The 21,499-nt window shown below is 45.6% G+C and overlaps 1 protein-coding gene across 1 annotated transcript in view; it reads right to left on the reverse strand.

The window, feature by feature from the left end:
- The window catches only part of HDGF (heparin binding growth factor), a 39,608-nt gene extending 18,701 nt beyond the window's left edge, over positions 1-20,907 (reverse strand). Inside the window, exon 1 of the mRNA XM_068253482.1 lies at positions 20,586-20,907. Coding sequence (XP_068109583.1) covers positions 20,586-20,672 — 87 coding nt within the window. The 5' untranslated portion in view covers positions 20,673-20,907. The remainder of the gene's footprint in view (positions 1-20,585) is intronic.
- Between the last annotated feature and the right edge of the window lie 592 nt (positions 20,908-21,499).

Below are 21,499 nucleotides of genomic sequence, written 5' to 3' on the forward strand. Positions count from 1 at the left end.
CAATACCTGGGGTGTATACACACACACACACGGTACTTGGTACGGGTTACTTGGCTCGAACTGAATTGCGATAGGGGGTACTTGGCTCGAAAAAGTTGAGAAACACTGGTTTACACAACACTCAGCATTCTAAATGATTTTTTCAGAGCAGACTTGTGAACTATTGACCTGTCTTCTGGCAGAGAAAAAAGAAAAATTCTTGTTGAGATAATCTTCAGAAGACAGCCCTCTCCACGACTTTCAGGCCCCGTTCACACTGCACGCGTTTCCAGCCGCGTTTTGGAAACGCGTGCAGGTGGCCGACACGCACGAAATCAGACATTGCATAGAGTGCAATGTCTGATGTTCACACTGCATGCGTTCCGGACCTGTGCGGTCCGGGAACGCATGCTGCACGCATTTTTTGCAAAAACGCGTGGCTGTCCCATTCACTTTTCAGTGATGGGATCAGCCACGCAACGCATACAAACGCGGATGGCGTGCGTTCGTCCGCGTTTCGCGTGCCTGTCCGCGTTCGTAATGTGAACGAGGCCTCAAAGTCGAAGAGCTTAATGGCTTTTTTGCATAGCGATAACTGGAGTTTAACTCTTCCTGTACTGGAAACAATTAAGGTAGCCATACACTGGTCGATTTGACATTAGATCGACCAGCTGACAGATCCCTATCTGATCGAATCTAATCAGAGAGGGATCGTATGGCTGCCTTTACTGCAAACAAGATTGTGAATTGGTTTCAGCCTGAAACCGATCTGTTGAGCTGCTCCTGCCGCCTGTCTCCCCCCTGTATACATTACCTAAAGCTGGCTCCGGGTCCTCTTCTCCGCGCTGCACCGCATCCCAGCATCCCACACGCATCCCAGCGTACACTGTCACTCCGTGACCAGGAAGTTCAAATGGAGCGCCCTCTATTTGAACTTCCTGGTCACTGCAGTGACACAGGAAGTTAATGTAAGCTGGGATGGAAGCAGGAACAGAGCGGTGCATCGTGGAGAAGAAGCTCGGGAGCCAGCGTCAGGTAATGTATACCTGATCGGATCGGCCGCCGCTAGCGATGCGCTCCCTACCCGCGGACGATCGACGGTATTTTTCCGCACGGCGCGATCGACGGACCGATCAGATTTCGGGAGGAAATCGGATCGGCGGGTGCGTTTAGCGCGAACGATTGGCAGCAGATTTGATCCCAGTGATCGAATCTGCTGTCGAAACGGCCGCAAATCGGGCCAGTGTATGGCCAGCTTTAGACTTGTCTCTGATATTAATTTTTTATTTCTTAGCTGTACTACACATACAAATTTAATTTTTTTTTTTGCTTCAGTGTCTCTTTAAGAAAAAGATAAGATACGTACAACATCTAAGGGTGAGCTGGGGAATTAAGGTGACCACACACTGGATCTAATCACTGATACTACCACTGATGTATTTGACCCTTGCAAGCTCACTTCTAACCAATTTTTGAAAGCTTCTCAATCAAAAACATTAGTGCCACAGGGAACAGACCACCAAAATGCAAATGCATAGCAAGAACTCTGGGCATTCACTATTGACTAGTCCATATACAAAGCAACCTGCAAGTGAAAAGAAAATACTGTAGATCAGCCTTTCTCAACCCTGCAAATACTTTTTGGATCTCAAGGGACCCCTGAACTTATTTTGCAGGTGGCATGGTCTTTAAAAGCTGGTGTGGCTGTTTGTCACTACCGCCTATTACACTGCCCTTCATTATAATGTCTCCTTAGTCTAGTGCTTTTTATGAATGTGCTCATTCTGAATTCGAAGCTTCTTTTTACCGTACCCCTATTATAGTCTGCTCGCTATCATACATCTCCCAACCCCCACGATGGGGAAAAATGCCAAGGTACTCGAGGTACCCTGGGGTTCCAGGGAATCCTGGTTGTGAGAGCCTGAAGTACATCAATTGTTTCTACAGTCCTAATCCTAAACAGGTCTTTGCTGGAATGTAATAGGTCAAATAAGTAGGTTTAAGAACACTAAAAGCTGATCATGCTGCGTTGCATCATAATTAACATTGAATTTTATTACTATTACTGAAGCCCGCCAAGGCAAGGATTGTGTTGGATGCAGGAACTACTACTATACAGGTTCTCCCCAGATTGCAAACAAAAGTGCAGGAAAAACACATTGCTTTCCATTTTTTAAGATGAAGGTAGACTTTTAGAATTTGATGCAGCAACCCACGTCTCAAAAATTTCAAACAATGGTGGGGTAGCTACAGTAGGTAGTATTGTTTCACTCACCTGGGGCTTCTATTAGCCCCCTTTTGGAGTCGGTGGGCCACTGCACTTTTGGACAGCCCTAGCGGCCCTCCAAGTTGGCAAAAACAAAAAAAGTCACGGTGGGGGAACAGAGAATTGCTGAGGACCGGCGAGGGCACAGGAACGCCGCAGAGGGCTGGTAGAAGCCCCAGGTGAGTGGAACTTTTTGCAGGCTTAAGTATGCCTTTAAGCCTTATCTACATGCGTAGATGAGGCGGCGATCTGGCGGCTCGATTAGCCGCCGTATCGCCTCTTCCGCATCCCCGCCGCACCTATCTTCCGCTCGATTCCCTGCCATTGTCTCCTCGCGGGGAACGAGCAGGGAATCGGCGGCTCGATTGATGAGGAACATCGTCGCAGCATCTACGCATGTAGATGCGGCTTTAAGCTAAGTTTATGGGCAATGTTCTATACCAGGGCATCCAATTACAGTAAGGGTGAAAAATGGGGTAGGGTGGTTGCAAGTAGGACAGGGACTGCACAAGTTGCATGTTACAAGTCATTCAAGGAACCCTTTAACCCCCTTGCTGTTCCAATTGTGTCGGCAAGGGGGCGGCGCAGCACTTTATTATTATTATTTTTTTTAAATCATGTAGCGAGCCCAGGCAGCGCAGATCGAAATATGCACGCAGCTAGCAAAGGGCTAGCTGCGTGCAATTAAAAAAAAAAAAAAATTATGCAAATTGGCCCAGCGGAGCCTGAGAAATCCTCCTGCGCAGGTTACCCCGAGCTGAGCTCGGGATAACCAGCAAGGAGGTTAATACACTAGATATTAGGTGTAATAAAACAATTAGTATCCGTTTCAACCCCCAAATTGATGTTCTTACATCTGAAATCTGCTTCTGAGTTAAAATTTAAAGGTGTGTAAACAACTTTGCTAGATGATGCCTGTCAACATCGTTGGGCCCGGCTGCACAAACACCACTTAGCTGTGTAGCGGACAATGCGCCGTTTTGCTATGTGGGGAGGCAGTGGCAGGTGACAGGTGCAGTGAGTGACAGTGGCGGGTGGGGAGGAAACGGCAAAAAAAACAATGGGATCGCCCACTGCAGGAGGAGAGTTGATCTGCTAAGCAGATTGCTTGGCAGTCGAACCACTATACACACACACGTCCGATTATCAGCTGAAGCGGTCGTTATCAACTGCCTCAGTCGACTTTAGTCACACATGTGTATGAGCTTTTGTATACTTGAGTGTCAAGTGGGGCAGGATGGTCTAGGTAGATAGGACTGTTCACCTCATGTAATGTGTACCACTGTTTAGATAAGAGGTCTATGAGATTTAGAGAAAGAAAAAAAAAGTGTGGAAGCTGCAGCTTGTGTCAGAATGGGCATATTGCCGTTATGTCCATTCCTGATTGCACCTTGGCTACAGTAAATTTACTTATACAACAAGCTAAATCAACCTTACTCCATACAGTTTTCACTCTGATAGCCAAGGTGGTATAATCTGCTGGCTACAAAGCAGCGCTGGAGGAAAAAAAAAAAAAAAAAAAAAAAAAAAAAAAAAAAAAAAACATTTTATGTATAGCTCATTCCATGTCAGCCATTATCTACAAGCTGCTGAAACCATGTTCCTCACATACTGTACAGACAACACTGTTGCCTTTTCTACTTCCAGAGGATTTGCCCCATCTGCCTGAAGACCATTGGAAAAATACAAAGCCTGTTTTGAGAAATCTGCCCACACAGCGTGGGTAACATGTCACTTAGAGCATGTGTGTCATTCCTCACCCACATAGCTACACATTAGCAGGCCCAGGAAACAAACACACACTGCTGAACTAAGCCAAGAGACTAGCACTTCCAAGGCATGGAGGGACAGTGTCACAATAACTGGAATATTCTACTCACATCTGAGATGTAGGTGGCACAATGTGGTTTACGCTAAAGATGTAAAGCAAGAGGTGAATAATGTGTGGGGTAAGCAGAAAACATTGCTGTGATGTGTCAGGTTGGAGCAGGCTGTCAAGAGTAATAACTCGCGCACTGGCACTGATCAAAACCAGCAGGCAGAGAGCAGGAAACCAGTATTTTTTTCTCCTCTGTAGTTAGAAAAGAGTAAAAAAAACGAACAAAAAAAAAAAAAAAAAACCACCACGAGAATCCAGAGAGGAAAAGGAGGAGGGCGACAGCCCTGTATCATCCACACAGAGCTCACCATCATTACTACAGTGCAAGTAAACACTACAGGGCAGACTGCATGTGCTACAGCTATACAGGACATGCAGGAAAGCAAAAGATAGATAGAACACGTCTTGCAGACTGGCCGAAGTTACGGGACCTGGTACTGGCGATAGAGAAGGCTGAGAACCGCGGAATGGGAGTGATCTGTGCGCAAGGGGCTGGAGGAAGCCCCGGGTATGTATAAAAAAAAAAAAAAAAAAAAAAAAAAAATTTTACATAGTCTCGGGTACACTAACATTTACAGCTAGTGTCAGGTGTGAGATTTTGCAAATAGAACAGGTTCCTAAAATCGCCTATTGGTTTTTAGGCTTGCCAGAGACTGTCCGGTTTCACACCCATCTAAAATATGCTCCCCCGGCCCCAGGAGTGTTGCAGCGGAGCTCACACTCACCTGTCCGCACGAGCGCTCCTCCTGTGTCCTCTTCATCACTGCTGGGGTACCTGTGTCCCATGACCAGACATGTACACGGTCACAAACTGTACATGACACCAGGTCATGAGGGTGCAAGTGCCTGGCAGCGATGGAGAAAGGAAGAGCATATCAGCGGACAGGTGGGCATAAGCTGCATTGCCAACACTCTGCCCAGCCCAGGGGGTGAGGAGCACATTAGATAGAGACCTGGGGGCCCAGCAAGTGAGGGTGGCCACACAGATTTTCAATAGATTTCATACTGATATCTATTGAATATCTGTACAGTGTGTGGAAGTAATAGATCAGATTTAGATCCGAAAGGGATTTCCCGGATGGTCGAATCTGGTGGCCATCTATATGTGTATGGACAGCTTAAGGTTGGTCGTCAGGAAGGGGGATGTTAGCATTAGGCATCAAAAGATTTACATTGAGGGGGAAGATGAGTGATAGACTGCAGTAAGGGGGTTAATATTGTGGGGGGTTGTTATGGTTACGTATCGGGAAGGGAATTCATTTTTTGAGGCTTAGGCCCGGTTCACATTAGCGTTCCCTGTCCGGATCCGCCTGATCGGATCCGGACCGTATACTGTACAAACGGAACGTACGTTCCGCATAGCAATGCAAAGGCTATGCGGACGTTCACATACGTACGTTCCGTACAGTACGGAGCCAGACTCTTTTCCAACATGCGCTATTTTTTGGTCCGGCTCATCTGGCCCGGAGCCTGACTGCACCATCCGGATATAGAAAACCAATGGGAAACGGAAGCACAGAACACACTGGAGACAACACCGGACGTTCTACCCCACTTCCTATGCGTTTCATAGCGGCCATTTTGGGTGGGGACACATGGGCCCAGCATATCTGGAGTGGAGCAGCAGTGCTGGAGCTGTTTTGGCAGTATGTCGGAGGTGGAGGTGAGGCCTACAGCGGAGGACCTGATTCTACAGGTGCACCTTCTGCAGACCCCAACAAATTAAGGTTTTTTGTTTTTTTTCCCCCCCACGGATCCGGATGGCAGCCTGAAGCAGTCCTGATGCAAACAGACCGAATGGTTCCAATCCGGATCAGGTCCTGATACGATCCGGATCCGGTCCATTTGCATGCCAAAACGCAAGTGTGAACGGGGCGTTAGGATATTATCCAGGGTGAGGCACTGAAAACATGAGGAAAACTGATCCACGAACCTGAACTAATATCATATTGGTAATTGTATTACTGATTCTCTATGGTTGCTAGCTCAACACACAGCATAAAAATTAACCAAATTCACTACCCCCAACTCACTATTTTAAATGTCCTGTGCAATCAACAGGGTGAGGACAGTAGGATCAAGAAAACTCTTCAAAACAGAAAGTTATTTACTAGTGGGCATGCCATCTACTGCAGTCATGAAAATGCAGTAATTAAGCATGACACAGCTCTGTGGTAACATGTCAGGTTGTGTTAAACTCTTTAAGCCTCTGGCTGTGGGATTGGCAGTAATCTTGCTGTGCTGAGAGACAGTCTCTTGAGCGCAGAGGGTGTGCTTGTAGGCTTTTACAGATCCTCCTCATACATAAATACTGGGCTGGCTGTCAGAGCAAGGGCAAGCCCAGTCACACCTGTGTGCTCTACTACAGCCCCACGTGATCTTAATCCATTCATATTGCCAACAAAGGGATACAAAGTACTACACATGCTTTCTGTCAGCTAGTGCAGTTAAGCGTGCTGCTTTTCCTTCACAGGCCATGAAATACTAACTACAAGATGCACTAATCAGTCACTGCATTAAAAACAAAAAAAGGTGAAGTCACTGATTGATTAAACTACTACAATTACACCCATGGAGGGGTTGGGTGCACAAGTGAACAATCAGGTCATAAAGATGATGTGTTGGAGCAGGAACAACAGGAAAGTGTAAGGATTTGAGCAACTTTAATAAGTGCTAATTTTGTGACTGTTACATGACAGGGTCATGGACACTCAAGGTTCTGCGATGCAAATGGGCGTGCAAATGTCAGAGCGAGAAAGAATGGAAGAAAGTAGCTAGGCTGATTAATTCACCTTTTCCTCCTTTAGATCACATAGTTGTTATGTACGACCTACCTAAAAATTGTTGCACATATAGCGCTTTGTGGCGATGACATCACCTGGTGGCAGAGGACTCTCCTCATCATTCACACTATGCAAAAGTGGTACAGGATCCATTATGAGACGCGCTTTACTGTTAGCTGACCAAATCAATAGCAATGCAATCCACTGTCTACAGAAAACTCCTACTGCAGGTGTTTTTTTTCCAATGGGTCAGAAAGTCAATGCAGTCTTTAACCCATCGGTTTTGAGTCCACGGCATCTTTCATGAAAATGCAGGGTAGCAGGCATTGAACCAAGCTCATCATATGAAAAGTTCGACAGGTTATCTTATACTCACTGCCCTGGCTAGAAATGTGCAATCTGCCCGACAGTATCAGAGGTTGCCATATTACTTTCTGTAAATGCAATTAACCGTGTCCAAATTTTTGGAAGTCTACACACACCTGCCTCCAAGCATCTCTGGAAATGGTGTGTGTGTGTGTGTGTGTGTGTGTGTGTGTGTGTGTGTGTGTGTGTGTGTGTGTGTGTGTGTGTGTGTGTGTGTGTGTGTGTGTGTGTGTGTGTGTGTGTGTGTGTGTGTGTGTGTGTGTGTGTGTGTGTGTGTGTGTGTGTGTGTCTTTCTAATGAAAGATTTGCTACACCATTTTGAGTTTTTTGAGGCTTCAAAAGTGCCATATGAGATTGGACAAGCTGACCCTGAACTCTACATTACTTTGTGTAACCCAACATGAGCTGAACTATTATTAAGTGCTAGGAGTTAAGCCCCATACACACACTCAACCACTGTCTTTAAAGCCCAATCCACACGATACGATTCTTTATGCAATTCGATTACAATCCGATGATAATATTCAGCTGGCCCGATCAAGCCGCTCGACCCCCGCCCGATCCCTGCAGGCGGACAATGGCAGAGAATCGAGCTCTGATAAAGGAAGCGCCGGCGGGGACGAGCGGCAATCGATCTGCACGCACGAGCGGGGACGCGGCTGGGGTCGATCCAGCAGCTAATCGGCCGCCGGGTCGACCCGTGTATTCCTGGCATTAGATTAGAAGCAGATAGATCATCAGATAGATCTCTGATCTGATGTGTTTAGGAACATTTTTTACTAGGAACAGGTTTTTTTTTCAGCCGGGTGGCATGAAAAAGCAGCCGGGTGGGAAAAATGCAGGGCAACTTACAGCATAGGAGGTGAGCCGATGACAGCCGGGTGGAGCACCCGGCTAAAAGAGCCTGGGGAGAACACTGGATCTGATGGCATTTTTTTTGCCATCAGATTTCCATTAGGTCCAATGCAAAATGATAAGCAATCTCAACAGATCTTCCTAAATTTTCCAACATGTCAGATTGATCAGCTAAGTGTATGGGCCCCTTAAAAGACTGCTGTTGAGTGTGTATGGGGCTTTATAGTATAGGCGATTTCACTTGAAAACGAGTCTCATGTATAAATGTTTTAGTACCGTATGAGAAAAATGGACAGCTGACATGCAACTGATTGTAGTGGCAAAAGATCTCTCAAATGTATGCGGTAATTAAACATCACAGAGCCTCCTTGGGCTGCAGCCAGTCCCTCTCTGCCTGTATTGAGGAAAGCTGGACGTCGTGTCAGACACTCGGTGGCTGTGGCTGAGTATTCCTAGCCATCTGGCAAAGACTACCTAAGCAGCAGCACCCAATATAAACCCATACAGAAAGATCTTCTCTATACTTATGTAACACCAGCCCAGTATTCATTTGGATGATCTTTGTCTCCACTGTAGAGAACCCCCTTATAGCCTATCCACAGATGGCCATACATGAAATAATCAAAAAACACTGCAATGGGCACAGATACAAAAAGATGTTCTAATAAGTACTTCTATTTTCACCCAAAACTAAAATCACTTAAAGTGGACCTAAATATGCATGATTTATTATATTGCCATTTTGGACCTATTCTATACCTAAATGTTTACCAATTGTAGGTTTTTTTCCCCTTTCATAATGTACACTAACCTGGTTTTTAACCAAGCGATTGAAATTACATTAGTAAAAAGTATCTAACAAGATTTCATGCAAGGACTCGATTTATGTATAATTAAGCACTTAATACAAATATTTTAATAACTGCATCTCTGTATTTGCACCCTATTGACCATCCCTACCCAAGAACATTGTCAAGAATTAATGTCATCTAAAAACTGCAAAAACATTATGGACAAGCACCATGCATAAAAGGTATGTATCACCTGATGTGACTCCTAAATCATAAACCACAATGTGCTAAGGGCAAGAGAACCAGCATAATAAAGGGCCCTTTTTGAAAAGCACCTAACTGGTCATTTAAGATAAAATGTCACAAAATTCTTTGTTTTACAAAAAAAAAAAAACCACACGTAGCAAATAAACCAATTAAAATATCACCGTAGAGGTGACAAGCAATGTCTCAAAAATACATAATTAGGATAAATATAAAGGTATACATATCACAATGGGCAAAAAGGGAATTCTCCCATATGAGTAAACCAGCCTCAAAAAACATTGAATCATAACAAGGGGATGTGAACATAAGCATCCGATTAGCATATTGATTATATAATCACAAAATTATTATATCAAATAGTGCAATGAAATAAAGTGAGAAACCAATATTCCATGTACCGTAATGAAAGTGTATAAAGTGCATCAAACTGCACAAGTCAAAGAGTAAAGAACCTCAATAGAAAGGATTGAGAGATAAGGGATGCAGGGGAAACCGTACAGAATAAGAGGAGTATTGGCAGGAGAAAATAGAGACAAGGGTCCCTGAAGTGCTAAATGAAGCAGAGCTTACGTGAGAGGCGATGTGAGGGATCCTAGATGCCGGGGAGAGACAAGAGGCAGCCTCAGTGCACCACGCGGGCTCAACCCGCTTCAGAGGAGTCTCTTGTCTCTCCCTGGCATCTAGGAGATCTCCCATCGCCTCTGGGCGATACATTTATCCTAATATTTATTTTTGAGAGACATTGCTTGTCACCTCTATGGTGATATTTTAATTGGTTTTATTTGCTACTTGTGGATTTTTTTGTAAAATAAGGAATTTTGTGACATTTATCTTATACGACCAGTTTGGTGCTTTTCAAAAAAGGGCCCTTTTTCCTTTTTTTATTATGCTAATGTCATCTAAAACACAAACTCAGCATGTGGAGTAACGGAGCAAAGCCACACGCATGTTTAGCCCACAAACTACAGCCTGCGGGCCAAATTTGGCCACGGACGCTATGAAGCCGGCCTGGCGATAAAGGGCCGCAAGTTCACTACTCTCACCTTCTCCAGTCCATGATTCAAACACTACATATCTTTGACCACCCAATGCAACACATTAGTAAAAGCTACTGCTATAGCTCATACACTAGTATAGCACAGAGCAGCAGTATAAGGACACAGCGGGCTTGAACTAGTTCTGATCTGCAAGGTATCTGAAGACCTGAAACATAGCTGCAGTGAGAGGCCCTCCCACCCTCAGATCTTCCAGCAAGCCTCTGAACTAGGTCACAACATGAAGCTCAGTTCTGCAATTTCAATAGTGTTTCCTTGGTAGCTGTTGGCTAAGGGAAAAGTAGGGGCAGCTAACATGCATTTAAGCGGAACTCTGATTAAAAGTAGGCAGATCTAGGCTCCAACCATTTCAATCACCTGGAATCATCTGAGCAGTGACACTGCTGCAGAGACGATGAGCATTAGGTGTGCTTCAAAAGAAAGTTGTGTTTTCCTAGCACAACTTTTAGACTACAACTTTGTATTAAGCCTAGCTTGCAGACTTACAAGATCAAGAAATAGATAGGGCCCTTTTCCACTAGAGCGATTGTGATTGCTGAATCGCAAATCGCTAGTGATTTTTAAATCGCTAGAGTTGTTACTTTATCATAGAAATCACGAGAAGTATCTTCCACTACAGTGATTCGATTTGGAAATCGCTAATCGCAAATCGCAATCGCTTGCTGGAGCGATTTTTACAATGATAATGCAATGCAAATGAAAATCACAAATCGCAATCGCATAACAGAATTAATGAAAAATTGCAATCGCTGGCGTTTGTGATTTGTGATTGCGATTGCTAGTGGAAAAGGGCCCATAGAGACATCCTCATGCTAGAATTGCATCATCTGCAGTTACCACACAGCCAAATTGCAATCACACTAAAGCCTCATCTACACGGGTAGATGAGGCTGCGATCCGGCGGCTCGATTGGCCGCCGGATCGCCTCTTCCGCGTCCCCGCCTGCCGGATTTGATTCCCCACTCGTCCACTTATCTTCCCACTCGCTACTTATCTTCCGATCGATTCCCTGCCATTGTCCCCTCGCAGGGAACAAGCAGGGAATCTGCGGTTCAGCTTTTTAGGAATAAACCCCGTAAACAGATATTGGCTCCTTATGTCATCTTAACAAGCGATTACAACCTGTCTGCTGTCCACAAACTGTAGCCCTCGCCAATACATAAAAGACTAACAGTTGTGCTTCCATAGCGATAAGAGATAAGAATGGCTGCGCAGCACATAATCCAGGATGACTGTATTCAGTACATGTTATTCTGACACACTGCACATACACCATAGTGAGCCGTCTGCTTGGCTGCACATGCTGCAAGTAAGAGGTCAGACAGAGAGCAGTGCTGGGGGAACTCAGCTAGCCCGTGCATTGCTGGGAATCCAGCCGGGCCTTACATACACAAAACACAGCCAGCTACTGAACGTGACCTTCTGTATAGCAGACAGCGTTATTTTTCATTAGGAGCAAGGCCGAGGAAGGATTACAGCAGCAGAGAGGGAGATCAGCCAGTAACAAACACTCTACTCCACTGGGCTTTCCAGAGGGAACCTGTCCTAACACCATGCTAACAGACAAGAGAAGATAGAGCAAAAAGTTGTTGCCCTTTGGGCAGGGGAATGCCACATCCCAGCTCAGCTCTACAACTTTTTGCAAAGACCTAATCACAGCTTACATTTCAGCTGCAGCTGAATTTGTAGCTGTGAAGTCCCACCTGACACAAAGGTAACATTTGCGCACTCCATTTACGAATATATCTGGCACAATTAAGCCCACCACCATAATATGTTATATTCAAAACAATACATTGATACAAAAGCCTTTTACCATCTAAGTACAAACTAATGCCATTGACATTTCGATTTTTTTCTCAGATCTGGGTAGGTGGCCGCAGTGGTGCACAGTAGATTTCCCAATGGACTATACTAAGTTGAGCAGTACAAAGTAGACAATGGCAGCACCATTGGGGCTTGTTTACAACAAGAAAATACAGAAGTATAATGCTCCATCTACACGGAGCGATCTGGCGGCTTGATTAGCCGCAGGATTGACTCTTCCGCATCCCCGCTCGTGCATCGGATTTGATACCCGCTCGTCCCTGCTTATCTTCTGCTCAATTCCCCACTATTCTCTGCTCACGGGGAACCAGCCGCGGCGAGATCGGACCTGTCGGATCTTAACGAGCCGCATAAGCGGCTCGATTGATAAGATACATCGGCACGTGAAGACCCAGCTTTAGACTGCTTACAAAATTATGGTAGGAAGGGGGTAAAGACCCCTGTAACTGCTAATTTAGAGCTAACATGCAGCTCGATAGAGCAGGAATCTAATCAAACACCTATATTAACCCATTTAGGACAGCATGGAACTGGCCCCATAAGGACCAGAGCTTTTTTTCATTGTGCTGTTCAGTGATCACCTGTTTTTTTTTTTAAGAAAAAAAATTCAGAGCATTGTGCCTGTTGCTATGGTGAGGGCAGAAGGCTCGATGGTGTGATGCTGATGCTAGGTTACAACCTAGTATTGCATTCTGTTGCTAGGAAGAGGGAATTGGGATTAATGGAGCAACATCTGGTAGTTGGGGTTAGGAGGGTAACAATGTGCTCACCCGAGATGATCATCAGTGTGCACACTGTACACACATTCGATGCTCAGCAGATAAGGCCCCCATTGGCTGCCTTTGCAGAATTTAGACTGGCATGTGTACGAGGCTTTAGCTTTCACAACAGTGAAGAGGCTTATGACAGTACTCTAGCCCACAGATCTCATAATTTTGCGATCACTGAGAAGGCCGCACAAACACTGTCTAAGCAGAGGAGACAGATTAGAGAGTAGAGATGGAAATAAAGGAAAGATGAACAGACTGAAATAAGAAAGCTCAGACTTCTGAATGGCGGCCGTGTTCCCTCTAAGCGCGATACTTAATCATCACTTGGTCGAGCCAGTACCCACAACCCCCTATAAAGCATAGACAATTTTATTTTACAGTATTAGATAATTGGAGGTCTAAAGACTACTTCTACTGACCAAATATGCTATTGCTCCGTTATTGCCTGATGAAGCAGGATCAAACATGCGAAACGCGTTGCAGTTCATAAATAAAATTGACTGTCTTTACTACAGTCGTGTGTCTACTTGGAGGAGGTAAGTCCACCACGACCTCTATTTACTAAGAATTTGGTTTTTAAGCTCATTTAGCTTTCTTTTTATCCATTTGGCGCCTCTGTACTCCTGCATGACTTGCGACGTTAGTTCATCGGCAGCAGCCCACCTCCAGCCTGCGTGGATTGTAGTTTTTGGCGGGCAGAGCGGGCCATGGGAAAACGGTGTCCGAAGCCTTGCACTGTAGACTAATTGCGTCTTCAGTGCAGGGCTTCAGGCATTTTCCCGTAGCCCTGCCTGTCAGCACAGGAGTTTTGCAGCCAGACTTGCTGCACTGAAGATCACTGCGGGAGCTGTGCGTCGGAGGCCGGAGAGGAGTCTTCTGCCAGGTGAGTAAATGTTTTTCTGGTGAAACGCTGTCCACATTATGTGCATTTTCTGGTGAAATGCTGCCTGCATTACGCGCATTTTCTGGTGAATGCTGTGCCTTTATGCAAATTTTCTGAAGAAAGGCCGCGACATGAATTTTCTTGGGAAATGCTGCACCATTATGTGTACTTTCTGGTGAAACACTGCTGCATTATGGGCTTGATTTGCAAAGCCGTGATAACTCATATCACGGCCGCGCTAGCATGTGCTATGACTGTTTTCGCGCACAATCATGAATGGTCACACGCAAAATGCTCAATTGTGCGAGTTACACGTGGTATAGCGCACACAAAACGCTAGCGTGACCGTAATATGAGTTATCGCAGCTTTGTGAATCAAGCCCTGTGTGTCTTGCTGTCTGAGGGGGTCTGTCTATTTGTTGTTTTTGTGTAGGGGAACTTTATCCAATTACCTTTAGGGTCACTTTGCCCGTGTTTTGGAAGAAAACTTGGGGCCACTGACTTCGCGTTACAGTTAGCTCTGCCCACACCTATTTTTTGTCACGATGCGTGAAGCACGCAGCACTCCTATTCTGGTACACCTCCCCGATCAAACTTGAGAGCACAATGTGGCCCTTGAGTCAAAAAGTTTGCCCACCCTGTACTAGATGATTGGGAGATTGCCTACAGGTAAGCACACAATGGCTGTCGCCTAAACAGTTTGCTGGCCTATTTCTACAGGAGAGGTAAAACTGATGCTACCTCTACTTTTTAAACAGTTTCGAAATGTTTTGCCATATCAGGCACCTCTGAAAAAACGGTTCTTGTACACAGTCATAGCAATAGACATAAGCCATCCATACACAGGTCAATTTAATTCCTGATTTGGCAAGTGACTAATAAGAGTAGTAGTCAAACAGATTTTAGCACAAACCCGAGAATCCAATTAAAAAAAATAAATAGTATAACCAGCCACGCCATCCTTTATTCCTAAAAATTAAGCTTTCATCCCACAGTTCTAGCAGTTTGCTGTGACTGAGAGACATTGCTCAGGGGATCAGAGCATTGTCAGGAAAAGGCATGGCTGGGAGGTGGACCCAGCTCAACCGTGTGTTAAAATCTGGATCTGGAGGTGTGCCAGACAGCTTGCCAGTAGTGCCACACCAGCCTGCTCTGCCCTGTTTTACTACAACTGGCTGTCAGTGAATCTCTCAAAAACACAGCAGTGACTCCAGGAAAGAACTTTGCACTGTGAACCCAGTGGAAATACATCCAGGACACGGGTCTTCTCGCTCCTGGTAACATCTGAGTCTTACAGAAACAGAACAGCCATAAACATAATCCTACAAGTTCAAGTAAATAAAAGACTCTGGAATGAACCATACTTTATCCACACATAGCGCTTATGGCACTGTATTACCCTATAGAACAGCTTTACCTTAGTCCTAATTAAAATGTAAAAATGTCCCCCTCAGTTATGATGCAATGACCCCCCCCCCCCTCCCCCGAAGCTACTTTCTGGTCAGGAGGGACACCGAAGACTGCGCAGGCACAGCTTGATGATGCGTGTCCTATACAGGTGTGTCGTAGTATGCCTGCGCAGAGTGCTGCCAGAAGTGGGAACACAATCAAAGGATGAGCGCCACCAGGCAGCACCTACACAGTCTTCGCTGACCCTCCCGACCGGGAAGTAACTTTGGAGGGTCAGTGCACCATAATGGAGGAGAATGTGGGGAGCGGTGGGCATGAGGAGAGCCCACTACACATACCTGCTGCTCCCCCATTTTTAAATGTTCATGAGTACTAAGATATCTTTTAAAATAATTTTACTGTATAACTAGTGTATTTTTACTGTACTTTGCACCAATAGAAAGAATAGATCCAAGCACAAACCTCATCTAATACAGATGACAGATAACACAAAACAGCCATGTGTCCAGCATGTGCATGCTTCGCAATAATGTTATTACACTCAATACGGGAGAGGACAAGAACAGGAGGCTCTAGGGCACTTTCAGAAGACTGAAGTGTGATCATCAGGCAAAAGTGGGCAAAGATTACTTTTAGGACATTCAAACTCCATCTCCAGCCTGCATAGTGGAAAATGGTTGACGCTACACTTGCAACATTCAGGAATACATATTACAAAGGCTTAGACACCCCCCCCCCCCCCCACCTCGAAAATGGCTCGTCAAAGAGGTTCACTTGACCACGCTCCCATCCAAGAATGAGGGCGGCTGCAAAGCACAGTAGCTTGGAGCTGCTCACGGCTAGGTGGGGGAGCCGTTCTGCATCTGCGTAGAGCAGTCACACAAACCTTTTCCTCACGCTCTTGTGTAACAAAGTTGTGGGGGGTCCCAGAACAAATGGAGTGTTGGTGGTGGGTACTGAAGTATCCGTTTAGGGCCATTTTTTCCCCTACAGGTACACTTAGACTTTATGGCTGCAGACACTTCAGGTGCTCTTCTGAGTTTTATAATAATAATTCACAAGCCAAAAAACCCAGTATTTAACAAAACAGATCCCCCTCGCTAAAGTGCCGAGACGTTTTTTTTCTTAATGCTCTGTGGTTCGCACCCAGTTCCACAACCTATTTGCACAAGATTCCCCCTCTCCTCAAGGAGTAATGACATGCGAGTAGTCTGTGCCCATAGAGCTGGTTCAGAAAAGACAAGTTAGAACAGACACTGTTTCCATGGGCATCTGAAGTATATGTCTGGAAATGCAGTGCATGCTGCAAGTTTGTGATTTAGCATTGCAGCGATTGGAGTGGATAACACAGAGAACAGATATATCGGCACATCTGGACAGATTCTATGTTTAGCACAAGAACCCTGACATATCTATTCCGTGAAAAATCAGAGGGAAAAAAAAAAAAAAACACTTGCAAGGCAAAGTGGGGCTGTAAGAGAAAACAGGCCAGATTTTCAAGATCACTTATGATCTCCAGCTCGAGAGCCTTGATAAATGTGTGGCTGGAGCGTGCGGGGTCACAATGGGAAGAGGTTGCTTACAGTATGTAGTTTGTGAAAGCTATGCCAGTCCTATGCTGCAGGCTGTTTCATTACATTATTTCCAGAATGTGCTCAGGACAAGCATCAGAAACCAAGCAGGCACCTTTTACTACTTGCACGTTGCAAAGAAGGAATGGGAGGAGGAAAAAAAAAAATAAGTGTTTCTACACTAAAGATAAAGGCAAATGCCCTTTACAGCTCAAGCCTCTCCTGCAAACACTGGAAAAGGGATAATGGATCGAATGCATTGTCATGCACTGTGTACTCTGCATGTGAGTAACAAGTGGTCACACATATCCAAATGCAAATAGCGCTACAAAACCCAGCTATAACCAAGCTCTAGTGCGCCACAATACACTTGGCTTGCTTAACAAAACAAAGAAACCTGAATGACATTGAAGGCTTGCAACTGCCAAACTACAACTGCATAACAAAGGCCCACAACTAAGAATAACAATTTAATTCACAGAAGCAGTGACTCAAACACCTCTAGTGAACCCTAATAATTTCCTTGGGAAGGCAAAAAGCACACAGCAATCAAAAAAACAAACAGTGACCAACAACACTTCAAGAAACAAAGTTATAATTCTCCCCATGCAAAACTTCAGTAACTACTACAAGACAGGAATTTTGTAGTTTAACATGTGCAAGATCTCAGGTCTAGTGAACCAGACATTGAAATAGAGTATGAACATGCAGGAAGTTGCCAGGGAACCATAGTTGCCAATTACAGCCTTGAGCCAACTGGCACGTGTAGCCTAGAGCTAGCCATAAATGGGGTCTTCAGAGTCAGCTTTATTCGCAAAGTGCGACCAGAGTCGTACTCGGAATTATTTGTGGTTCACATGGCATATACAGGTACAAAGACAGGAACACAGGTGCGCAGGCAGACAAAACAGACATCTACAAATGTTCAAGCTACATAGACATTAACCCGGAAATCAACAGATAGAACGGGCCCACGGGGCCTACGTAAAATCATTCTTCATGGCAACCAATAACTGGTCTGCTTTCACCCTGCTTCTTCCACACGCAATTGCTAGGGGTTTTTACACAACAGTGCTCTTAGTTTATTAAAGCGGAATATAACCCTGCATTTCAACTTTGCTCTAAAACATTATTTACAGTATATTATATGCAACCAGCATTTTTTTTTTTACTAGACCAGCATTGGAAGGGTTACACAGGGCTTTAAAGTCCCTAGAGATTTCTGCAGACGCATCCAAACTTCAGTTAGATACTTTTTGTTTACAAATATGTATCTTTTAAGTGTTTATTGTGACTCATCTCTCTCACTGAGAAGGAGCTTGGAGGACAGCCAAAGAGTGTGTAACTGTTTATCAATAGATACATCTAACTAAATAGAATGTAACTATCTGAACGTCTGCACGGAACTTAAAACCTGTGTTCAACCCTTCCAATGCTGGTCTAGTAAAAAAAAAAATGCTTTTTGCATATAATATGCTGTAAATAATGTTTTAGAGCAAAGTTGAAATGCAGGGTTATATTCCGCTTTAAGTGGTCCATATATTCAGCAATGAAGTGTAAATGTAGCCATTTGTGGATCTGTGTAGAGGAAAAAAAACAAACAAAAAAAAATAACCATCAACTCCAGACACTCAATTACTTGTGTGCATCTGTTACAAGTTATAATGGAAACATAGCATCATAACATGTCAACTATCCAAGCATGACTCTCCCAGGCTAGGTTCAGGGCCCGTTTCCACTAGCGCGGAAACCGGGCCGAATTCGCAGAGTTTCCCCGCAGGCAAATCGCGCAGGGAAACACTGCCATAGGAAATAATGGTGCGGCCGGACGAATCGCTTGTCCTAGCGATTCAGCCGACATCACCATCCATTTTCGCACTGGAGGCAGCGAATTCCATAGACGTGCATGGCACAGTTTCTGGGATTCGTCTGCGTACATACAGACCAGGAAGTGCAGCAGCGAGCTGTGGCTAGTGGAAAAGGGTTCTTACAGTAGGATGTTATGGTGCTGCATTATAAAGTCTTATAACAGCTCATCGCAATACAATTAAAAGTCTATATGACACTCACAGTGCAATGCTAGCGTTGCATTGTAAAGCTACATACACACAGGGGGCAATTGTCCCCCGTTGCATGCGCGCACGCGAACAGGGAGCAACAGCCCCCTGCCGGCGACAGCTGTCCACCCGTCTCGCCAGAAAGGCAGATGTTAGGGCTGGTTCAGACGGACGTCTGCGTAGCGTCGCGTCTGGGGGCGTTGCGGCGGCTGCGCAGTCAGGCTTTCAGTAGCCTTCAGTCGCGTTCTGATGCGGTCACGGGTTTTTTCCCCCTAGTGGAACATTAGCCATGGCGGTTGGCCGCTCCCTGGAAGCTACATGTTGCTTCCAGGGGTAGCCCGAACGCTCGCGAAAATTGGGACCCAAACGCAGCGTTCAGGTAAAAGCGTGCAAAAGCTTGGTGTAAACGTTCCCATTCATTTGAATGGGAGCGTTTACCGCGACGTTCCGAACGCTTGCGGTAAACGCTCCGCAAGCGTCCGTCTGAACCAGCCCGAATGTGTGCTGTAATATAATTTTGAGAAACAGTGCTCTACAAAGGAGATGTATACCACAGGCCATGCAGGGGAGAGTGCACAGATCAGGCCAGGCAATGCAGGGGAGAGTGCACAGATCAGGCCAGGCCATGCAATGCAGGGGAGAGTGCACAGATCAGGCCAGGCCATGCAATGCAGGGGAGAGTGCACAGATCAGGCCAGGCCATGCAATGTAGGGGAGAGTGCACAGATCAGGCCATGCAGGAGCAGTGTTCTCCCCAGAATTTTTTTCCAGCCGGGTGGCATGAAATAGTAGCCGGGTGGGGCGAGATGAAAATGCAGGGCAACTCTGCTTACAGCATAGGAGGAGGTAAAGGTGGTGAGCTGATAACAGCCGGGTGGAGCACGCGGCTAAAAGAGCCTGGAGAGAACACTGAGGAGAGAGTGCACAGATCAGGCCAGGCCACGCAGGGGAGAGTGCACAGATCAGGCCAGGCCACGCAGGGGAGAGTGCACAGATCAGGCCAGGCCACGCAGGGGAGAGTGCACAGATCAGGCCAGGCCACGCAGGGGAGAGTGCACAGATCAGGCCAGGCCACGCAGGGGAGAGTGCAATGATAAGACCGTTGTTCCAACATTTTAGCATGCCCGACAGAATAGCATACAAATACTACTGAGCATGTGCAAAGTCATGCAGGGCATACATTAACCCCATAATACCCATCAGCAGCATTAACCTTTTCAACCCCAGTTAGCTGCCTGTGTGCTGATGTGCAATCTCCACTATCCAAGTGGACAGAGTTAGAATAAAAAGTTGTCCGAGCGAAGCGAGGACCGAGCCCACAGCCCAGCGAGTGGGCAAGGGGACACTGATTCTACTAACAAGGGGTATATCACTTTAAATGTATGCTGTTTTGTCAATGTATGCTAGTTAGTTGGAACACCGTACCACGCAGGGAACTCTGCAATGATAAGACTATGCCATGCTGGGGAGACTGCAATGATAAGACCATGCCACAAAGGGAACTGTGTAATAGAACCATGCCTTACTGGGAATTGTGCAATGATCAGACCAAACCATGCAAGGAACTGTGCAATTATTAGGCCATGTTAAGTAATGAACAGGTCAGTGTAATGTCCATACCATGGTGTGTAACTAAGTAGACATAATGATAATCAGGCAACAGTGCAATGGTTAGGCCTTGCTACATGACAAATAGGACATCACAATGACTAGGCCCTGCTCTGTAACAGACAGTAAAATGATTAGTACAGGTTGTATAACATACAAGAAAGAACCAGCTTCAGGCCCATTATGTGTCGTAGGACGCTGGTGAGGCCTAGACTTACCCTGGCTGGCCAGTGGGGGTAGCCCTTCATCTTAGCGAAGATGAGATCGCCGCACTTGTACTCCCTCTGCCTGTTGGAACGGGACATGCTGCTGTGATGCGGGTGAGCGTGCTGCACGGACAGGACTGCTGCAGCTGCTGAACAAGAAAGGCCTCTGCTCTGCTGTGTCTAGCGCTGGGCGGGGGAGCTACGGGTCCGGCAATGCGCCCATCCACTTGTTTGTGTTTGAATGTCTCCTCTCTGGCGGTGATTCGCTCCCACCTCCACTCTCCTCCCAGCTTCAATCTCCTCCTCTTCCCTCGGCGCTCTACTCGCCACGCCTGAGCCTTTCCAGCCTTGCCATTGGAGCATGTTTCCCGCCTCGCCGTGACGTCATCTCCAAGGGCTGCGCAGCACCCGAGAGAATCGATCGTCGCTGCGGTGACGCGTGGCGCGAAAAAGTATTCTCGGCCTCAACCATCGCGATGCCATAACACGTCACACTTGAGGCTCTAGCGAAGGCATGCGTGATATAAATACAACCAAAAAGATGGCGCTTGTCCTCCATTTTGTCCTTTGGAAGAGGGCCTGTAATCTTTCATAGTTAAAGCAGCCATTTTATGTCAAACTAACTTATTAACTTGTTGTGAGATCGAGATAAAATGCATAATAAAAACAGTTTATATTAATTTATTTACCAAATATCATGTAAATATTCATTTTGAAATTGAGGCAAATTGAATGAAAAAATCCATCATACCACACTTTACCTTTCCTAGATTTGTTAGCATGCAAATGATGGTTTTGTTCCTTCAACCTAATAAAACTCTGCCTTTTCCACTGCCAAATGCGTACATGAAAAAAGAGCACCCAGAAATTTGGGCACCCAGAAAAGCTGATAGCAAATTTACCAATATTCTTTTGTTATAATTATA

Source organism: Hyperolius riggenbachi, chromosome 9 (assembly GCF_040937935.1).
Source record: "Hyperolius riggenbachi isolate aHypRig1 chromosome 9, aHypRig1.pri, whole genome shotgun sequence".
NCBI classification, from domain to species: Eukaryota; Metazoa; Chordata; class Amphibia; order Anura; family Hyperoliidae; genus Hyperolius; species Hyperolius riggenbachi.